The sequence below is a fragment of the Podarcis filfolensis genome, assembly GCF_964270895.1.
Source record: "Podarcis filfolensis genome assembly, chromosome: 16".
Lineage (NCBI taxonomy): Eukaryota > Metazoa > Chordata > Lepidosauria > Squamata > Lacertidae > Podarcis > Podarcis filfolensis.
The window spans coordinates 22259516-22280933 of record NC_139620.1 but is presented as its reverse complement, the minus strand read 5'-3'; the positions used below and the strand labels follow the sequence as shown (position 1 = coordinate 22280933).

General features: G+C 46.7%; 1 protein-coding gene across 13 annotated transcripts in view; it reads right to left on the bottom strand.

Annotated features, from left to right (window-relative positions):
* Window positions 1-486: 486 nt before the first annotated feature.
* The window catches only part of CIT (citron rho-interacting serine/threonine kinase), a 106211-nt gene continuing 85279 nt past the window's right edge, over window positions 487-21418 (bottom strand). For 8 of the 13 annotated variants that reach the window (XM_083589669.1, XM_083589670.1, XM_083589672.1 and 5 more), the window contains 15 exons: window positions 19269-19449; window positions 18970-19061; window positions 17692-17796; window positions 16794-16963; window positions 15103-15183; window positions 14786-14921; window positions 13444-13583; window positions 12722-12814; window positions 11421-11529; window positions 10670-10798; window positions 10279-10359; window positions 8713-8791; window positions 8423-8602; window positions 5824-6157; window positions 487-4045 (listed from right to left, as the gene is read on the bottom strand). In XM_083589669.1, coding sequence (XP_083445795.1) covers window positions 4022-4045; window positions 5824-6157; window positions 8423-8602; window positions 8713-8791; window positions 10279-10359; window positions 10670-10798; window positions 11421-11529; window positions 12722-12814; window positions 13444-13583; window positions 14786-14921; window positions 15103-15183; window positions 16794-16963; window positions 17692-17796; window positions 18970-19061; window positions 19269-19449 — 1934 coding nt within the window. In that variant the 3' untranslated portion in view covers window positions 487-4021. The remainder of the gene's footprint in view (window positions 4046-5823; window positions 6158-8422; window positions 8603-8712; window positions 8792-10278; window positions 10360-10669; window positions 10799-11420; window positions 11530-12721; window positions 12815-13443; window positions 13584-14785; window positions 14922-15102; window positions 15184-16793; window positions 16964-17691; window positions 17797-18969; window positions 19062-19268; window positions 19450-21418) is intronic. The other 5 variants (XM_083589666.1, XM_083589662.1, XM_083589667.1 and 2 more) reach the window with 2 other exon arrangements.

The window sequence follows — 21418 nt, the reverse complement described above, 5'->3', positions numbered from 1 at the left end:
AACTAGGTCCCTCTCATCTGTGCCCTAGTCAGTTTAGCCGGTGGTCAGCCGTGGTGGGAGATGTAATCTAACCATTTGGGGAAGGCTGTGGTAGGTAATTTGGAATGGGAGAATGACTGCTATGATGCAGTACAGTCATGTAAAATTCAGTTGCCCCAGAAACTTCTGGCCCTGACAGCTTCAAATATGGAAGTGTGTGGGGCGGGGGCTTTGCAGACTAGATCTCAGAAGTCAGATGAGTAACTGAAGATGTGCAATGCCTGGGGGCAGGCCTTCAAACCCTGCATACTCCTCCCCCCCCCATGAGCAAAATGCAGGATTATGCACAGCTAGAGATGATGGACAAAGGGTGGGCAGCCCAATTGCTTTAAGTGCGGGAGAGCAGAGGAAAGAGAATGCTTGCTTTGTTTAGTTCACCAGCAGTCCTCCCCCCACCCCCCCAAAAAACCCAGTTTGATTATGAATCTTATCGACAGGACTGAAACAGTGAGTCTTAAATAAGTATATTTATGTGCACATTGAAAGAAAAATAAAGGAACATTTGTAAACAAGCTTGCAGTTCATTTATACATTCAAGATTAGGCACAACAGAAGTCAAAGCAGTTTGGTTTTTTTGTTTGTTTATGCAGAGCATCACTATGAGCTATATGGAGACCAAAAGGTGGTGGTTGGGGTGGGGCTGGGGGGGCATCGCTTACTGGTAACCTACCCACAGCAGGCTGGGAAAAGGTTAGGTGTACAACTCATCAGGAAACACACTTCAGTTCCTGTAAAGCCGATAGTTAGTAATAGACACACACGATCCCTGTAGAAGAATACATCAGACCCTGTATAAACTGGCTTCGTTTAAAAATAGAAGTATTTACATTATAGTCTGAACTTGCATTCTCTTGCCAAGCGTTACTTGTTTTGAGATGTACAGTCTGAATTAACATGGGCAATAAGTTGTTTCTTTTAAAAAACAAACAAACTTGAAGCTTTTAGGGGTGCTGTTGCTAGGAAGAGGGCAAGGAACTATTCCCCCTTTGTTATTTTAGGACGGTGTTTATGAGAAGCCATTGGCTCGTGTGTGTCTGCCAGGAGCGCTGACCTGCTGCTCAATGTTTAAAAATGGACAGATTGGCTTCCTAATGGGGACGGGATAGCTTACTCCAGGACTGAAGACGGAGAGCTGGAAGTTTAGCAATTACTGCTGCTGCTGCTGCGTTCTAGAAGGCCTGGCAGCTTTTATCCTGCAGCAATGGAGAGGGCTGGGACGCTCAGCTCATCCCTGTGACTTCAGGTAACAACCATGGAAGCCAAGCACTCACAGAGTAACTTCTGACAGTTTATTTATAGTCTTGCTACTTGAAATATTTATAACGCCACCTTTCTGCCTGACGACAGGCCTCCAGGATGGCAGACGACAAGTGAAAGTTAGTATATAATTTTTTTAAAAATCCCCCCCCCCTTTTAAAAGGCAGTGGTGAGTTATAAAGGCTCTGGGAGACAACGATGGAAGATATGCTCTCCCACCTGCCTTAAGATGCTGCTGCTCCTGTAGGAAGGAAAAGGTCACTGCACCATGCCAGTCCGAGTGAATTTTGTTTTTATTTGATTATTGTTAACAACAAGTTCAATACTTTTCCAGGTGGAGCGTGAGTTGCTCCTGTTGTTTCTTTACCTTTTCTGCAACCGTTAAAAGGTAGTGACGGCAAATTCTATATTGTAGTTATGCTCGAGAACCTCATTGATGCTAGCAAGCTTCCGCCTGCAAATTTAACGTTACAATTATTTCTTCGTGGGGTTCCTGGAGGGTGAGGGCGAGGCCCCTTCAAGTAGCTGAAGACGCCTTTCCCCAGCCACCGTTAAAACAAAGGGCTGGCGGTTGAAAATAAAGATGCACACTTTACAATAAAAAAGTAGAAACTGATTTGATTTCCTTTTTTTTGTTTTTTACGAATATAAAGTTTCTTGTAAATATGTACAGTCCTTTGAGCTATTCTATAGCAGGAAGCATTTCACAAACAAGACACAAGATATACACTCTCAGGACTCGACAAGCCGAGCTTTCAGGTCACGAGGGACTTTTTTTTCCATGAGATGCAAAGACCTTAAAAACCTTTCAGAACACCCAGACCCAGAGGCAGAAGTCTCAGCATGTTTCCTGACAAACCATCTGATATAAAATAGCCCGGATATACAACAGACCAGACCCTGTAATCCACAAGACCCTCCAGAAGGGCACTGATTGAAGCAGAAGAGATTTTAGGTGCCTCTCCAGTAGGGCAGCACCAGCTGGCAAAAGGAGTAAGCAGGAGAGGCAGAGTGGGATTTTTGCTCTTGCCAGCTTGGAGTGAAACGCAGCAGCTAAAGCAAATCGAACGGCCGAAAGCCTAAACTTGGAAACTTGTTTGCCTCGGTGGCTCAGCAACACCCGAACGTGAGAAGCTATAGAGGGGATTGCAGCTGGGAGGCAAAAAGTGATGGAGAAATGTTTGGAAGAGTTCGCCAAAGCTGTTAAAATTTGCCTTTATCCTCACTGCCGGGAAGGGGTGGTCTGTTGCTGTACTAGGGATGGGGAGCCTGCGGACCTCCAGAACGGGAGCCAAATGGGGACCTGACGAAGGCAGGAGCAAATGGCACGGTGAGAGCACCTACTCCCCAAAAGCTGCTGCCTGCCTTTGACCGCCAGCTGAAGCCATCAACCCATTCCCACTGACTGTGGGCCTCCAGATGTTGGGCTCTGTCTCCCATCAGCCCCGGCCAGCGGTCATTATGGGCCCAACGCCAACAGGAGGGCCAAAGGTTCCCTGTCCCTGACCTACCCCAAGAGAGTACAAACCACAATATGGCTTGTTTTGTTTAGGTTCCCCACCCCCTTCTTTGGTAGCGTCTGAGCGCTGGTTGCACCGCTGCGGCAAGGAGGGCCTTTCCTTTAGCTTAGCCTTTATCCAGTATATAGTGATACGTTTGTGAACAGGATCCTGCCTAGTGCTGGCTGGGGATGGGAATGTCGTCATGCCTCGCTAAGTTCTGTTGTCGTGGAATCGAGAACTGTTAAAGCTCATTCTCCTTCAGTGCCAGTTTCCCCAGTAAACAATGATGGTTATTGTTGCAGCATAATCTATAAAGGCTTCAGTTTAGTTAACACGGGAGGTACAAGATACAATATCTAGCAAAAGCAACTGAAAAGGAGACTGCAGCCAGGAGGATGGTGGTGTACAGGAAGCATGCAGGGAGCTGCCATGCAGAAAACCTGGGTAAGAGAGGGAGGTTTTACACCTCCATACTGCTTTAGTGCAGAAGGAGAGAGTGAGAGAAGTGGATCACGACCACTTATTCTGTGTTATCGTGGGATATTTGGGGAGAGCTAAAACAGGACGTTCCCTTCCCTGTAACCCGGCTGACGGCAGAGCTGCATTTAACGGGTATCTTTTTCTTTGGGAATCCTAAATTCCAAAAGGTTTTGGAAGGAGCGGATGGACTAAATTGATCAGGCTTTCTCTAAAAGCTCTACAGCAGAAGCTAATGATGTTGGGTGTGGAGACACGAATCGCTGTGGCCTTTTGCCGGTTAAAGGGCCTTCCCAGAATTCCAGCATCTTTCCCAAATGCTGATATAGCCCACCTTTCAAGACTTAGGTGAGATCCCCATCCCATCTGACTTCTGTTGATGGGGGTGGGGGGTGGGGCGAGGGCGGGCTGGTAAAAGGCTAAAAGCGAAGTATAAAAAGTCCATGAACTGCTTGAAAGAGCAACGGTAGTAACAAAGTGCTCAAAAAGAGGGAAGGGGCAAGAAGAGAGAGAGGGGAAGAGAAAAACCGAACTGCAGGAAGCTGCAGGAAAAGAAACTGAGATGCAAGCGATCCTTGCGAGCAACTTGAGTCCTGGTGGATCGGATCCTGTTGCCAGAGCAATTATTTGGGGCCCAGTGCTGTTGGCTGGGTGGGTACCTGGGCAGCTAAGTTAAGAAGTGCATCTACTCAGTACATTTCCTCGGCTCTTCCTGCAGTTCAAGGTCAAGGGGAGGCTTGTGTAGCTTATACTGACGATTGGTCCCAGACCTGTTACAGAAAGGAAGAAAATGATATGAAGTTCAGCAGATGCACTTGGCGTCAGAGTTCCTAGAATTGTTTACAGCAGTGCTGGACTGAGATTCTCAAGCGCATATTGCTTAGTAGTAAACAAAGGCTACTGCCTTGTGATCTTCAGATGAAGGGCGGTATAGAAATTTAATCAACAACAACATTTCCCAATAGTGCCTTTCCCCATTATTCACCATTTTAGGCCCTACAATCAACAGTGAGGCCTTCTTGGTGGTGGCTCCCAATTTGTGGAATGCCCTCTCTAGTGAGGTGCATTGGCCTCCCTCATTACTAACTTTTGAAGGGAGCTTTAAAACATTCCTGTTTAGCCAGGTATTTGAGAGCTAAAATGGCAACCTGTCCCTGGCAACCTTGAAATTATTAGACTTGAGAGTAGGTGACTTACTTTTAGAAGTTTTAATTGTATTGTTTTAGTATTGCTAGGTTAGCTGTCCTGGGCTCCTTTGGAAGGAGGGTGGCATATAAATTTAATAAGCGTTGAATCTGAACGCACAGGGATGTATTGCTTGATTGCAAGATTTGCCCCAGCCACCTAGACCGCAAAGCCAACTCCTCTGGGATCATTCCTATATATAAGGGATTTTTCTAGTATGAAGGGCAGAATTGCTCTCTGGAAATTGCTACGATTTGAAACTATTCCACACAATGGCACAGCCAATTAAGAGATTTCTGCTGAAATATGAAGCAGCATACAAGTTAATTAAATAGATGACAGAGCTGGGGTTTTCAAATTGTAGTCCATAGAAGCTCCATTCAAGTGGTTCATAGAAAATTTGCAGAACAAATCAATAATAAGTCCTCTACTTTAGCTTTTCCCCCCTGATGACAATATCAAGGCAGTTTTGACCAGGGGTAGATTCTCCAACAAGGAAATAAGGCCCTGCCATAGAGCCCATGATTTTCATAAGATGATTCTGGGGAGGTCTACTAAATTTCCCCTAAAAAATTAAAACAGTGATCTGGCCTAGTGCCCATGATTTTTCTTAATATGGCACTGATTTCAACAATGATGCCTGTACTGAAAGAAAAGTTCAGTTTACTTCACTTTTAAAATCCAGAAGCAAAACTTGGTGTGTCCCTCCAAATTGTTATCAACCCAAATCAGTATCAGAACGGTCCAATTTTGTCAGCTGCGAATTCCTGGTTTACACAGGATACATTTTGTCAGATAGCCTACAAGGTCGGGTTTCACCGGCTGCAGCTCAGCTAACCCACGCGGACTGTTTGGACTTATTACATTCTACAGCGGCGGGCTCGTGAGGGTTTTATGTGAGTAATGCACTTCCCTTTGCAGAGTAACAAGATAATAAATTTGAAGTGACCTTTCAAGCCCCGCTGCAGCCCGCCCAGCAATTTTCAAGTGGTCCATGAGAAAAGAAACGTGCAACAACTGCTGTAATAGAGAGATTGCTACAGAGGAGAGAAGCTGCTGGAATCATCAAGAAGTCCCAGCTTTTCCCTCTGCCTGGGATCCTTTTAAGGAGGAGCCGCCGCTTGAGTATTTACTCTGGTTCTCTCTTAACATTTTTGTGGGGAATGTTCATTGCTCTATTTTCAGGAACAGGAATGTATTTGTGTTTTTTTAAAAAATACATTTAAGGTTTTGTTTTGGATTTCTATCATCTGTATTGTTTGCACTTGCATGTTTATTGGAGGGGGGGATGCCTTTTTGGCTAAAAGGCAGCATAAAAATAAACTGTAAAGTACGATAAATGGTGCAGGACAGCCCAGCTTACCTTGTTGACTTGGGAGAGGGGAGTCCTTGCTCCCCCCACCTGCATCCGTCCCCTGCTGCTCTCCTCAAACAGCCTCCCAGGAGACCTTTCCCTGCGGGTGCTCAGGACCCTGCCAGGAGATTTCTCCCTCTCTAGAGGACGCCCAGGAGACTTGTCCCTACGCATCTCCGTCCTTCCCTCTCGATAGCGATGGGGTGTGCTTGGCTCCCGAGGGTGGCTTGGACCTTCCGGAGGCCCAGGGCTTGACGCTACCCGCTTGGTTATGTGCTCGTTATATGTCGGGGGGCCTCTCTTGTTCGGACTGCTGTCATTCAAAAACAATGGACGTGGACAGCTGAGTGACAATAAAAACCTTAACGTTACATTTTTATTTACAACAGCAAAACCCCCCACTGTGCCTTTCCCCTTGCTCTGTGAGGCCGTTTTTGGGGACGGAAAACAAGTGTGCTGCTGTGTCTGTAACACAGCAGGGCTGGCAGACTGAAAGGCGAAAAGATTTCTCTGTTGTGGACTCTTTAACATGCGGCAGAAACCCTGCACTGCTGCGTAACCAGCCCCTAACATGTAACATCCAATCTAGTTCTGCCTCTGGGTTACCATCCCTCCATCAGTCACCAATTTTCCAGCTCTTTTCACATGGAATGTGCACATAAGAACATAAGAGGAGCCTGATGGATAAGGGAAAATGGCCCATCTAGTCCAGCATCTTGTTTGCACAGTGGCCAAGCAGATGCCTGTGGGAAACATGCAAGCAGGACCTGAGCACAACAGCACTCTCCCCTCCAGTGGTTTCCAGCAGCTGGTATTCAAAAGCATTCCTGCCTCAACTGCGGAGGCAGAACATAGCCAGCACGGCTACTAGCCATTGATAGCTGGCTCCTCCATGAATTTATCTAACCTGCTTTTAAGGTCATCTAAGTTGGTGGTGACCAATGCCTCCTGTGGGAGCGGTGATGGCCACACACACACACTACTGCTCCCCCCCCCTTAAAAACCATCTCCTTTACATAGCCTGATCTCCTTTTCACCTTTCAATATCTGGATTTGTACTTTGCTCTCATTGACTCAGCTTTCTCTTTTTCCTACACCTCTCTCTTGAGATAACGCAGTCTGGCTTCCATCCTCTGCATTCCACTGAAACAGACATCACTTAAATAAATAAATAGCCTTGTTCTCAGATCTAAAAAAATCTCTTCCATCACCATCCTTATCCTCTCGGCCACCTTTGACGCAGATGCTTGTGAACATGCTCTTCAGGTCAACACCTCCCCCATCTTTGGATCTCTGGAACCCTGATAGTTTTATTTGAGCCCAGTTGAATGCAGCCTGCTTCAGTGTTTTCCCTGAAGGTCTCCCTCTGTTCCAGAGGACTCTGCCATGATCTCACAGCTATCTAAACACAGGGTGATCTTCATCAGGTCTCTATGCTGAAGATATCCAGATCTCTCTTCCCTATCACCAACCTCTCCCTCTTTCCTTCTGCTACTCCTTCAGTGGCTCATCACTGCCCTCAGCATGCCCAAGTCTGAACAGCTCCTCTTTCCCCTTCATCTTCCCTCTTGTCATTGGGTGTAGAGAGTAGCTGATATTACCACTACCTACCCAGCTGAGTAAGGGACGCGAGTGGCACTGTGGGTTAAATCACAGAGCCTAGGACTTGCTGATCAGAAGGTTGGCGGTTTGAATCCCCGCGACGGGGTGAGCTCCCATTGCTCGGTCCCTGCTCCTGCCAACCTAGCAGTTCGAAAGCATGTCCAAGTGCAAGTAGATAAATAGGTACCACTCTGGCAGGAAGGCAAACGGCGTTTCCGTGTGCTGCTCTGGTTCGTCAGAAGTGGCTTAGTCATGCTGGCCACATGACCTGGCTCCCTTGACCAATAAAGCGAGATGAGCGCCGCAACCCCAGAGTCGGTCACAACTGGACCTAATGGTCAGGGGTCCCTTTACCTTTACCCAGCTGAGTGAGGTAAGGCATGCTCAGCTTCATCTATTTTTTCCTCCTTTTTTGCTCTCTATATTCAACCACGACCTAAGCAACATTGTAAACATCTGTTCCTTCCCCTGCATCTTCTCAGTTAAGACACAAGCCCACATTCTCATCAACACTTGGCCTGGACCACCACTTTCTTTCAGTGACATCCCCCTTGTCATTACACCTTCTTCTCCTCAACTTGTCCCAAAACTCTGCCTCAAACTACTCAGTTTACCTCTCCCTTTGGGGAAGAGGCATAGCTGAGCGGCGGAGACTGTAAAAATGGGACGCTGGACTAGATAGGCCATTGACCTAATCCAGCAGTCTCTTCTTATGTTCTTAATGGGTCTACGCTGAGCAGAACTTGCATTGGCATGAACCACGTATCTTTCTCTAAGGCTTTTCTCAGCACTGGTGATGCATCCTGCTTTCCATGCAATCTTTAATCTTCTCCACTTTTCTTCCCCAGTCAAACTGGCATCTCGGTAGGTGAAACTGCACCTAGCTCATCATGTCCATCTACTGCCACCATGCTTTCCCCATCCTTCCAAAGTAGAGGGTACCTTGGGGCAGGCGTCTCTCTTTCCCCCTCTCCTATAAGTGTAAAGCTGTAATATTACTTCTTACCTGCGCGTAGTAGAGGGGACTCGGTGGAGTTCGTTGTTTGATTCCTTCACCAAATTCCCCTTGCAGCAAATAACTCTTAGTTTGTCCTGGTAGGAAGAGGCCAGGTAAATTGCTCCTGATGAAATCGCTGGACCCAGGTAGCGAGGGCTCGGAATATCCAAGTGGGCTCGTGCTGGAGTGCTGGGGTGGAGAGGGAAGAGTGCCTTTAAAATTGGCTCTTAAATCTTGTTTTGGCCAGTTTGGCCTCCACAGTTGTAGAAGGCAAGCAGTGAGGCGGCGTAATTACTTACCCAAGGGAGGCACGTGCTTGGATCTCAATCACTTCGAGAGAGTTGAAGTGCGTCACAAACAGGTAAGGCTCCCTATAGGCTACAGCAAGAACAGTGCCAGGAACAAAGATGAATAAAGTAGTCAGGGAACTCACAAGAAAACATCCTAAGAGCCTAGGCTGCTGATTCAGGTCAATGGCCCATCTTGTCCAATATCCTGTTCTCAACCAGATGCCCCAATGGGACGCCAGCAAGCAGGACCTGAGCATAACAGCGCTCTCCCCACCTACTGGCATTCAGAGGTATACTGTGTCCAGTGGATGTAGAATATAGCCATTGTGACTGGACAAGCTTGTCCTCCATGAACTTGTCCAATTATCTCTTAAGAAGCACATGTCTTGTTCACCTACAGCCCTACTTCTGAAAATGTTTTAGATAGTTGTTCTTAACTATTTTTACCAATTTATTTTAAAATCAAGCGGGACCCCACATTTAAATTCTTCCCTGGTCTCCTTGCTTGGCCAGTTAGCCCTGGTGATCATTTGATGTCTACTGACTGGGGTTGTTGTTTCCCCCCCCCCCCCAAAATGACCCCTGAATTTTAGAATTTTATTGATATTGATGCTGCATTTTATGTTGTATTTTATGCTGTTTTTAAGTCACATTTTAATCAATGTTTTACCGTATTTTTCGCCCTATACGGCGCACCGGCTCATAGGGCGCACTTTTTTTGGGGGGGGGGGGAAATAAAGGGAAAAAAATTATTTCCCCCCCGAGCTTGCGGGGCTGGGGGTGGGGGAAGCCTGAGCTTCCCCCAACCCCAGCCCCCAGAACGGGTCCGGGAACGATGGCAAGGTTGCACTCAACCTCGCCATCGCTCCCGGAGCTTGCTGCTAACCGAAGCCCGGGGAGCGCGGCGCTGTAGCCCGCTGCGCACCCCGGGCTTAGGGCAGCTATCCGCAAGCCTTCAGAGCCTGCGGGAGTTCCTGTCGGGCTCTGCAGGCTTGCGGATAGCTTCCTGAAGCCTGGAGAGCGAGAGGGGTCGGTGTGCACCAACCCCTCTCGCTCTCCAGGCTTCAACGAAAGCCTGCATTCGCCCCATAGGACGTACACACATTTCCCCTTCATTTTTGGAGGGGGAAAAGTGCGTCCTATAGGGCGAAAATACGGTATATTTGCTGTTAGCCACCCTGAGCCCAGTTTTTAAACTGGGAAGTGTGCGGTATAAATAAATTTGTTGGTTGTTGTTGTTGTTTAAATTTTATGAAATAAATAAAACCATGCCTCAGATTTTTGAGTTTTTGTTTTGTAAAAGAACACATCTATTTAAGCCAGGGATGCAGGAACCTGTGACCTTCCAGATCTAGCTAGATTCCTAGCTCCCAACATCCTGGACCACTGGCCATGTTGGCTCAAGGCCATCACCACCAGGAAGGCCACAGGTTCTCCCTCCTCTGCTGAAGGTCTTCTACAAAAGGAAAGACAAATGCCCCCTCGCTATTTCTACAACCCTCGGCATCTCTGAACACTAGAAAAAGATGGGTGACCAAGTAATCACATGACAATGAAAATCACACAAATGCTTACCGAATGCTAAAGGCAGACGACTCCATTTCAGGTCATCTGAGCGACTGCGCCTTCCATAGGAGTCTACAAAGACGCCAAACTCTGCAGGAGGGGGGACACACACCCAACAATCACCACCATTCCATTTCAAGCTAGTCTTCTTAAGAGAAATGAAATGTGAGTTTGCCAGGATTCCAGAGCTCCACGAAGCAGTAATTGCAGTTGTTGGATGTGGGAACAATTTCCCTTTGAAAAACCTAGAGCATGCAGTGAACATGCAGTTTGATCTTTGAAACTAAGCTGGCCTGAGAGTTGCCAGTACCTGAATCACCCTGGAAAGCTCCAGGTGTGCTGCTCTGAGCTCCCTGGGTAAAATAGGCAGAAGCTGAGCAAGACACTGAACTAGACTTACCATGAAAGCAAAGCAGATACTCCTCCCTCTGCCCTGTAGGGTTCACCTGGATGATATTGATTGGGAAACTGTTGGTGGATGATGCAAACACAGCAGAAGCTAAAGTATGGTCATTCTTGTCCAGGAATTCTAGAAGGCACAAGAGAATTAGATCAGTGCCTATTTCATTTTAAACAAAGGTCATATCTCAGTGCTAGAGCATCTACTATACATGCAGAAGGTCCTGGGATCAATCCCCAGCTTTGCCAAATAAGGCTGGATCAGACTCCTGCCTAAAACCCAGGAAGAGCCATTGCAAGTCAGTGTAGACCATGGGTAGGCAAACTAAGGCCCGGGGGCCGGATCCGGCCCAATCGCCTTCTAAATCTGGCCCGCGGACAGTCCGGGAATCAGCGTGTTTTTACATGAGTACAATGTGTCCTTTTATTTAAAATGCATCTCTGGGTTATTTGTGGGGCATAGGAATTAGTTCATTCCCCCACCCCCACCCCAAAAAATAATAATATAGTCCGGCCCCCCACAAGGTCTGAGGGACAGTGGACTGGCCCCCTGCTGAAAAAGTTTGCTGACCTCTGGTGTAGACAGTGCTGAGCTAGATAGACCAATGGTCTGATTTTGTTTAAGGAAGATTTCCTACACTCCTATGACCAAGGCAGGGCAGGCATGAAGGCGACAGCCCACCCCTGCCATACATCCCGCTGAGGACTTAAAGCACTAGCTCTCCAAAGCATAGTTAGGAAGTGACACCTACCCTCAAGGGTGTACTGCTTCATCTCAATTTCATAGAACTTATTTGTTCCAATGATGATGCTGTAACTGGTGAAATGAATGCAGCTGCAGGGCTCCGAGGTTTCAATCTCCTGCAAGGATGGAAACACAAGCACAGGCATACAAGCCTCAGTTAGCCTACTTGGATTATACTAGAAAAATGCAACCTCTGCTGATAGAAGTAGTGCGACTCATGCAACACGTTGGCAATTAATATACACAGAACAACAATAATACATACTTTATCAACCTTCCAATAAGTTCATTTTAGGCTGGGTAGTTTGCAAGTCTTTGTGGCTTTGTTTGATGTTTTGTATTTTTCTCAGAAGGTTGATAAAGTATGTATAATTACTGTTCCGTGTATATTAATCGCCAATGTGTTGCATCAGTCGCACTACTTAGATTATACAGCACCTTGACCGGAGCAGAGAAGGGTGGATAAGATTAAGAAGATCCTAGGAATCTGCCTGGCTGCAGTCACAAAATCCAAGATAGGTCTGGAGTTTCCTGGCTTGGGAATGTGACAACTGCATTGGCTTAAGGCTTGTTCAGTCTCACTTTGAGGAGAGTGGTAGAGGATTCTGGGTAACACTGCTGGGATAGGGATTAAAATCCTTGCTCTGCAGAAACAAATAATAATGCAGCTGCCCACTGGCATCCCTCTAACCTGTTGGCTTTAGTCTCTTTCTTGAATTATGGGGTCCAGAACAGACCTCAGCATTCAAGGTACAGAATTATAAACCGAGTTGCTGCATTTAGCCCCTTGCAACTAGAATACCACGTTCTTGTTTACTCCGTGTTAAGTCTCACCAATGCCCTGCATAAAACCAGGCCACATTGTGGACCACACTCTCCTCTGCAGCTGTACGTTTTAGGAGACCGGCTGGCTTTCAAGGATGCATGTCCACCATTACTGTTCTCCAAACTGATGGATCGCTAGCAAGCATCTGTGGGATTCTTGTAGCACAGATTAAATCTCAAACGGGGCTGCATATCCTAAACTAGACTGACAGGCCAGTATAGGATCACCACTATGTACTTTTGCATCAGTCTGATTCTGTGTGGCAACATGTCATGTCCAGGGGAGTAACGTACACTGAATATTTATGATGAAGACACTATACGGTTGCAGCTTGGTCAGTGCAAAGGCAAAAATGGGTGGGAGGCAGGTTTAGTTGTAACTAATGGAAGAGTGGGCAGGTTATTCACCATGTCAGGTTTGGGACCAACTGTTGCCAGTCTCTCACGGGCAAAAGGGGACTGCATTGCAATTGCAAACTTTACCTTCCTGATGCAGAACTTGCTGAGGCTCTCATTATAGCGCAGAACCACCACTTTGTTGGGCATCGCTGCACAGATGCACAGCCCATTCTCAATCTGCATGTGAAAGATAACAAATAGTGCTATTTTGTTGCACACAGCCTTGATAATAATAATATAATAATAATAATTTATTATTTATACCCCGCCCATCTGGCTGGGCTTCCCCAGCCACTCTGGGCAGCTTCCAAAAAAATATTAAAATACTGTAATACATCAAACATTAAAAGCTTCCCTAAACAGGGCTGCCTTCAGATGTCTTCTAAAAGTCTGGTAGTTGTTGTTCTCTTTGACATCTGGGGGGAGGGCGTTCCACAGGGCGAGCGCCACTACCGAGAAGGCCCTCTGCCTGGTTCCCTGTAACTTGGCTTCTCGCAGTGAGGGAACTGCCAGAAGGCCCTCGGTGCTGGACCTCAGTGTCCGGGTAAAACGATGGGGGTGGAGACGCTCCTTCAGATATACTGGACCAAGGCCGTTTAGGGCTTTAAAGGTCAGCACCAACACTTTGAATTGTGCTCGGAAATGTACTTGAAATCTAATATGACCCATATTACGACATACAAAAGTCGTAAACAAATAGTGGATGCATGGTCTTGAGATGGGGCCTAACAACCCTTTTGATCATCATACCCTGTGTTCCGGGGATCATTGCATTAAGAGGCAAATGCAGAGCTTGGGGGTCTTACCTTGCCAGCAGCAAAAAGATGACATCCTTTCACAGCCTCGAAAACGTTTGGAGAGACATCAGGCTGGGCTGGCAGGTGGGACTGGGCTAGAGACTGCTTAACTTTCTTCACGTCAACAAGACACAGTGCCCTCTCATCCCCTGAGTAAAGACACAAAGGAGCAGAGAAACATTTCTAGCTAAGCCAAGGAGCAAAATTACAGAAGTAAAAGCTTCATGCTGCTCCCACACTTAATGGCACCAAATCACTAAGAGCTGGTTTCTAGAAATATTTTATGTCTAAACAGCACTGGAACTTGTTCCGTTCACTGAAAATGGGTTAAGTCCTACTTCACAAGTCAGAAGGATCATCAAAGAAAGCTTAATACACTTTTATCAACTTCTGTTTATTAAATTAATGGAGGAGGGACCATAGCTCAACAGCAGAGCACCTGGGAGAGCCAGTGTGGTGTGGTGGTTAAGAGCGGTAGTCTTGTAATCTGGGGAACTGGGTTCGCGTCTCCGCTCCTCCACCTGCAGCTGCTGGGTGACCTTGGGCCAGTCACACTTCTCTGAAGTCTCTCAGCCCCACTCACCTCACAGAGTGTTTGTTGTGGGGGAGGAAGGGAAAGGAGAATGTTAGCCGCTTTGAGACTCCTTAAAGGGAGTGAAAGGCGGGATATCAAATCCAAACTCTTCTTCTAAAAAAACAACAACAACAAAAAAAAAAACAGCAGAGCACCTGCTCTGCATGTAGAAAGTTATCAGGTACAATCCCTGGTCGGACTGAGATATTCCCTGCCTGGAAACCTGGAGTGCTGCTGCCAGCCAGTGTAGACAATACTGAGAATACTAAGCGCTGTGTAAGGCAACTCCCCAGTTTCCTAAATTCAATGATGCAAAAGATAGTTGAAGGTGGTTGCATACAAAATAAACCATCCAAAATCATTGAAAGGTGTTTCAAAACAAGGACAAAATTGCCGACGCAATTCTATATGACTAAATGCAAACAAAACAAAAACAAAAACAAAACTGCCCCCCCGGGAGGGGGCCCAAGGAGAGAGTTACCAAGGTGCACACATACATGTGCGCACGCACACACATACTGCAGTCCTGAGAGTGCAGAAATGCCACGCAGAATTTAGCATCGGCCACAAAATCTGCCATCATATAAACTAAGGGTTTTTTCTCTTTTTCTAAAAGCAAGTTTCTAGCTATTATGGTTGGGGTAAGGTGTGCCTGTAAGAGTGCAGGCAATGCCCACTGAAGCTTCAGGAGCCTGATGAGGAAGGCTGATGAGGAAACATTCAAACTGACATATAAGAGTTCCATTATAGCAGAATACATGGCTTCCCGAACTCTACCTGCTATCATGAGCAGCTTCTCCAGATCCTTGATGAGGTGCACTTGGAAGACGGCACCAATTCCTGGGACATGTGTTAAAGAGTTCTTCAGCACATTCAGGGCATAAAGGCCTTCCTCAGCACCCACTAGGACCACCTACAAAAGGGGTTTATGAAGAGTCAACACACAGAGAGAGAAAGGCTACAGGGATGCTATTAAAAACCACCACCACCACCGAAGGAAGAAATCCCAGAAGGTCCAAAACTAAATAGGTTCCTTGTTCAGTTTGCTTATTCCCCAGCATGGCAAAGCTAGAGTTGGCAAAATCCCCCATTACCTGGTCACTGAAGGGCAGTGTGCAGTTGATATCCAAACGGTCCTCCCCCTCCAGCTTCAGGAGAGAATTTCCAAGGAGCTTCTGTGCATGAGGGAGAGAAAGGGAGAACTAGCATGGTGCACAGGAACGATACAATGGAAACTTCTTAAACCCACCAATGAAAAGCTATATTTGCCAAAGACATCACCAGGAGCAGGCTAAGACTAAGGATGGCTGAGTCCAAAAGACCGCAGTGGCACAATCCTTTCTTTCTAACCTAGTCCATTTTGCCATGGGGTGGACACGTGCCAGTAATTCTGCATGGCTACTAACAATAACAGCAACCATAATAATAAAAAATACAGTTGTACCTCTAGTTGCAGACACGATCCGTTCTGGGGTGCCGTTTGCACCCCGAAAAGTCTGCAACTAGAGCGGCGCTTCTGCGCAAGTGCGGAGCGCCATAGAACGCTTCTGCCCGTGTGGCAAAACCTGGAAGTATACACTTCCGGGTTTGCCGGGTTCGCAAGCCGAAAAGACGCAACATGAACCTAATGCAACATGAGGTATGACTGTACTTTCCCACCTTCTTCACAGAAGCACGTGAGAGAAGAGCCTTCAGGTACAGATCTCACCCTGTGACAGCAGATCTTCACTCCATAAAGGAAAAAGTAATGCAAGCACATACTTTCTTGCCAGCCCCACAAAACTAGTTGCATGCAAGAGTAGATGCCAGGGTTCCTTTTGCTAAGAATGTAAAGAGAGCCTGCTGGATCAGACCAGTGGCCCATCTGGTCAAGAACCCTGAAAGTGGCCAGTCAGATGCCTATGGGAAGCCTACAACAACAGCACTCTCTCCTCCTGCAGTTTCTCGAAATTGGTATTCAGAAGCAGACTTTCTTTGACAGTGGACGGAATTCCATGCTCTTCAAGGGACACATACGCAGCCTCCAATCATATGTCCAGTACCTCTTTGTCCCTCCTCCCATGAATCACACAGGCTCTCTGGTTCTTTCCTTCCCCCACACCCCTAGCAAACTTAAATGTTTGCATTCCGAGAAGGAAAGAAAATATCTTCCTGAATGGCAGAAAGGCCACCAAATCAGAACTGTGCATTGCTCCTTCAGCTGCAAACTAAAACACCGTGTTTCCCCAGGGCTGGATTAAAAGATGCATGTCCAAAACATGGAGAATATGCTTCCACAGCAGGCTCACCTTTGAAATTGTGTGTGTCTGGGTGCACCTGCAAAACCCAAGCCACACCTTAAAAAATATATTTCCATTTTGATTGCTTGATAAAAGGCCTAGAGTGTTGTGGTCATTAGATTTATTTTGTGCTTTAGGCCCTTGGTCAGAAATGTGGTGCAAATGGCGAGTACCTAGGTTAGGGTACGCTGGGTGGTGATGGCTGTAAATCAATGGGAAACAGGAATTGCCTAAATGCAAATAATATTCTGTTTCGGTTAATTAAAACAGCTTGAGTTAAGTTTTAACAAAATCAGATAGTGCCTCTCCAAGAGTTTATTAATCATCCCACATAATTAGTTAGGATGCAGGAAGGGTGGAGATTTACTTACTGAGCAAATGGGACAGAATTCCCCTTGTCTATTTTCTTTTCTTAGAGGACTATGTTAAAAAGTCTAGAAATATCCCTCTTTTTAAAATGAAAGAGGATTCCCCCCCCCCCCGCAACCCTCAATGTTTTTACTTACAGCATCAGCCTCAGCCTTTTCCCTGGAAACTCTTCCTCCAGCAACTATGGATTCCAGCGCACTGACCCAGCGTTGCTTATCAGGAAAAGTGGGTGTGAGTAAGTAGAGAGTCCGGCCAGGCCAACACGTGGTATGAGGATGAGATTCCAGCTTCAATATATAGGGCACATCTGTTACCAAAAAACACAGACAGAGGTTTAGGAAATGGGGTGGGTGGTGGGTGAATAAAGACCTAGAGGTCAAAAACGGCTTAGGGTGGAAAAGAAGTTTTCAAGGTATCTTGAGAAAAGTGCAATCAGGAACTATGTGCTTCAGAAATCAAGGTCACAGACATTATTATTATTAATTTATACGCCACCCATCTGGCTGGGTTTCCCCAGGCACTCTGGGCAGCTCCCAACAGAATATTACAAACACGATAAAACAGCAAACAGTAAAAACTTCCCTAAACAGGGCTGCCTTCAGATGTCTTCTAAAAGTCAGATAGCTGTTTATTTCCTTGACATCTGATGGGAGGCTGTTCCACAGAGCGTACCTTCCTTGTTCTTCCCGTTCACTAAATACTGTTGCCCCTTCAGCATCCAGCCTCTCCTCCCAAACCTTTACCTCTGACCTCTCCTCAGCATCCCACCACCCAATCCCCTGGCCCTGAGCCTTCCTCCTCTGGGGTTTCCCTTGTCCCTGACATCATGGAGCTAGATGGACCAAGGGTCCAACACAGTATATGGCAGCTTCCTGCATTGTATGGTTCAGGTTTGTAAAAATTTGTAAAAACTTAAATAACGAATTATAGGACCACACCCTTATTTTTTTTTAAAAAAAGATATCTGAAAAAGCAATGGCTCTGCCACAGCCATCTGATGTGTTAACACATCAGATGAAGCACAGTTGACCTCACCTGTCTTAGCAGTGTTTAGGAGCTCAGTTGCGCCCACAGCTCCGTGGACGGTCACATCACCGTCTGGAGGACACAGCTCAAACTCCTCCGAAGGCCTCTGTCCTGCTTTGGCAAAGATATAAGTGGGAGGACAAGAGTATGAAGGGGGAATGGAAACTTGGAAGACAAAGAAATCAGAGAGAAAAACAGGTGTCGGGGGAGAAGGCACTTCACACGTTAAATTTCACGTCATTCTTGAGGGATGGAACAAATGTAAGACAAAAGGCCCCTCCAGACGTACTTTTGATCGCGCATTCACAGTGATTTGTGCGCAAAATGCTATTGGGGCAGTCATACCAGTGGCGTAGCGTGGGGGGTGCAGGGGGGGCCGGCCGCACCAGGCGCAACATCTGGGGTTAGGGCAAATCCACGGGTTAGGGGGCGCAAATCCACGGGTTAGGGGGCGCAAATTACTTGCCTTGCCCCGGGTGCTGACAACCCACACTACGCCACTGAGTCATACACAATTCCACTTTCAATACTGTTTGCATTTGCAGAATGGTTTTTTTTGGGGGGGGGGAGGGGACATCATCACACTGCTTCATTTCCAGCTAATGCACATCCCTGCTAAAATCAGCATCATTTTTGTCCCGCTTTCATTGCACTATAGGCCCTCTGGATAGCAATAACTGGGTAGACTTGGGGAAGAATTGCGGAATGGACTAAAGCGGAACCAATCTGCCGCTAAGGAACTCTTTACTGTCTCAACAGCATGTTGCCAACTAAACCCACAATAAAGCACCAGCCTGGAGGGGCACTAAGACAACTAGAGCAGAAGTTTTCAAATTGTGCTTTGTTCCTAAGGGGTGGGGAGGCTCTGGGGCACCTCAGGGGGGAGAAGATCAGTAATGGCAGAGAAGCGCCCCTGAAAGATAACGTACCTGTCACTACTGATCTTCTGATCAATGGCTCAGCCACAGAGAATGTTGGGGGCATGGTCAGTTTGTGTGGCGCAACAGCAATCAGCGCCCCATATGTGCGGCAAATGCAGCCTAGAACGCACTCAGGTTCCTTTGCCAATCGTAGGGGTTATACTGGAGGCGCCCAGTGGCAGCTCCTTGGCGGTCAGATGCAGAAAGGGTTCTCCAAGGGCGAGGCTTTACAAAGAGTGATGTCCTAGAGTATTAAGCCAATCTCCCCACTTCCACAAAGTTCAAACGTTTTTGTTCAGACAAAGTTATGCATTGAGAGGCCATGTCAGAGGAGACGGGGAAAGCGAGTCAGATGTTAAGAGGTTACCTTCTCTTGCTTCTGTGTCATAAACAAGCACTTTAGTTCCTTCCAGAACTATATACTTCCTGTCCCAGCCCTGCTGCCCACGCTTATTATTTCTGAAAACACAGAAAAAGGACAAAACTGCGTTAGAGGGTTGCGTCAAAGGTTCCCGATTAGCGTGGTCAGCCAACCTCCCGTGGGAGTTTTCACCAGCGAACAAGAGAATCGGCTTCACAGCTACAGTCTACGAAGCGGCTCCTCCGGCAGCGGCAGCACCAGCAGCTCTGGGCAAGCAATTTTAGCGCAGAGACTCACGTTTGTACCTTGGCACCTTCATCCATCCTTCTAGCCGTAAACTGCTGCTTGGCTCTTTCAGCTGCAGACCCGGAGAGTTCAGTTTGTCTCGGCAGAAGGCTTCGGAGAAATGCGTGGCGTATTCGGCAGGCAAGCCACAAGTAGCCGGCAAACAGGTTGAGCACTTTGGATGGCACATCATCTGGCATTCTGGCAGGGGGAGGGTAGAAAGGGAAGAGGGGGAAACCTTATAGAAACATTAGGATTTAAGGGCTATCAAATGTAGCACTGTATTAGTTGCTTAGAGGTATACTTGTTGCCCAACAAGCTTCTGCTAATGTAACTGCTGTGCTGGATTTCTTCATTGCTCAACCTTTAAACTCCACAACCTGCTAGTGCAAAGGCTCTTGTGATAGCAGACAATGAATGTTGGATAGAGCCCTGCATTTAAAAACTTCAGGTAAAGGATTTTTCACAAAATCAGAATTGCTCGGACTCAAGTCTGCACCGAACCAGTATTAAGCTGAAGAATCTCAACTAACTTCCCAACTGAGTATCACCACATGTTCTGGTTCACAGCTTCTTGGTGTTAGGTACAGTACATCCATTCTTCCCTTTCTGGTGCCCTATCCAAGCTGCTTTCCAAGGTCTATTGATAACCAATTCCAATACAGTGGTACCTCGGGTTACATACGCTTCAGGTTACACACTCCACTAACCCAGAAATAGTGCTTCAGGTTAAGAACTTTGCTTCAGGATAAGAACAGAAATCGGGCTCCGGCAGCGCGGCAGCAGCAGGAGGCCCCATTAGCTAAAGTGGTGCTTCAGGTTAAGAACAGTTTCAGGTTAAGAACGGACCTCCGGAACAAATTAAGTACTTAACCCGAGGTACCACTGTACATTCTTTTCCTGCAGCAATTTTTGAAGGGAGTCATGTCATATACTAATTCATGCTTAATGTAAAACTGTCAGTTTATGAAAGAAAGTTGACTTGTTACTGACATGACTTTAGATCAGGAGTAGCCAACTTGTAGTCCTTCAGAAGTTGAGGACTACAACCCTCATAATCTCTGATCACTGTCCTTGCCAGCAGGGGCTGAACAGAGATGTACAGTGGTACCTCGGATCTTGAACGTAATCCATTCTGGAAGACCGTCTGGCTTCCAAAATGTTTGAGTTCCGAGGTGCAGCTTCCGATTGGCCAAAACAGCTAGGTTTTTGCACAGCAGAAGCCACATCAGATGTTTGTGTTCCGAGGAACTTTCAGAAACCGGAGCACTTACTTCTAGGATTTCGGCATTTGTGAGCCAAAACGTTCAAGAACGGAGGCGTTAAGAGTTCCAAGGTACCACTGTAGTCCAAAGCCTCTCGAATGTACCATACTGGCTACTCGAGCCTCAGACTGACATAACATACAGCTGAAATCAGATCAGCTGCTTGACAGGAAAGCAGAATCCAGGAATCTGGACTTACTGTGCCTACATAGGCTGTAGAAAGCTTGCCTTGGGTCATGTTTAGAGATGGGAAGGCCTGGAAAAACCCGGGAAAATTGGAAAAAGCAACCAGGTTTTTTCCTAAGCCCCTTTTTTCTGGAAAAATACAGCTTTGGAAAAAAACGGGGGAAACTGGTTGTCTCCCCCCCCCCCGCCCAATTTTTCCAGTTTTTCCCGCAGGCCTTCCCACCTCTAGTCACGTTTCATTTTATTCTATGGAACAAAAGGTTTGTAAGTTAAACTTATAAACCACACCTTTTAGGCTCCAGTGAAACAACAAGACAACTTACTGGAACTAAAAATAATGTTAAAGAACACTAGTAAAACATTTAATGACAGCAAAACATACTTGATTGCACCCGGAGATGTTGCTTTGGTACACGTGGGAGGCAGCTGTTATGAGCTACTGGTCTCTACAGCCACAGCAGGCGCTGTGATTCTCCAGCGGTTTGACTTCCACCCCTGGAGGCGCACTCCATTGTCTTTCAAGACAGATGGATGCCAACAACAAGGCAGCAAATAACAGCTAAGAACCTGTTCTGTGCCAGTTGTGAAATGAGTACTTCTGCAGGAGACACGATCAGCTTTCTTCTCCAAGATCAAGCCTGCTTAATAAAGGTCGCCAAGGTTTTCCTAAAATGCTTGAAATCCATATATGTCCCTTTTCCACAAAGCTGAGAACCTTA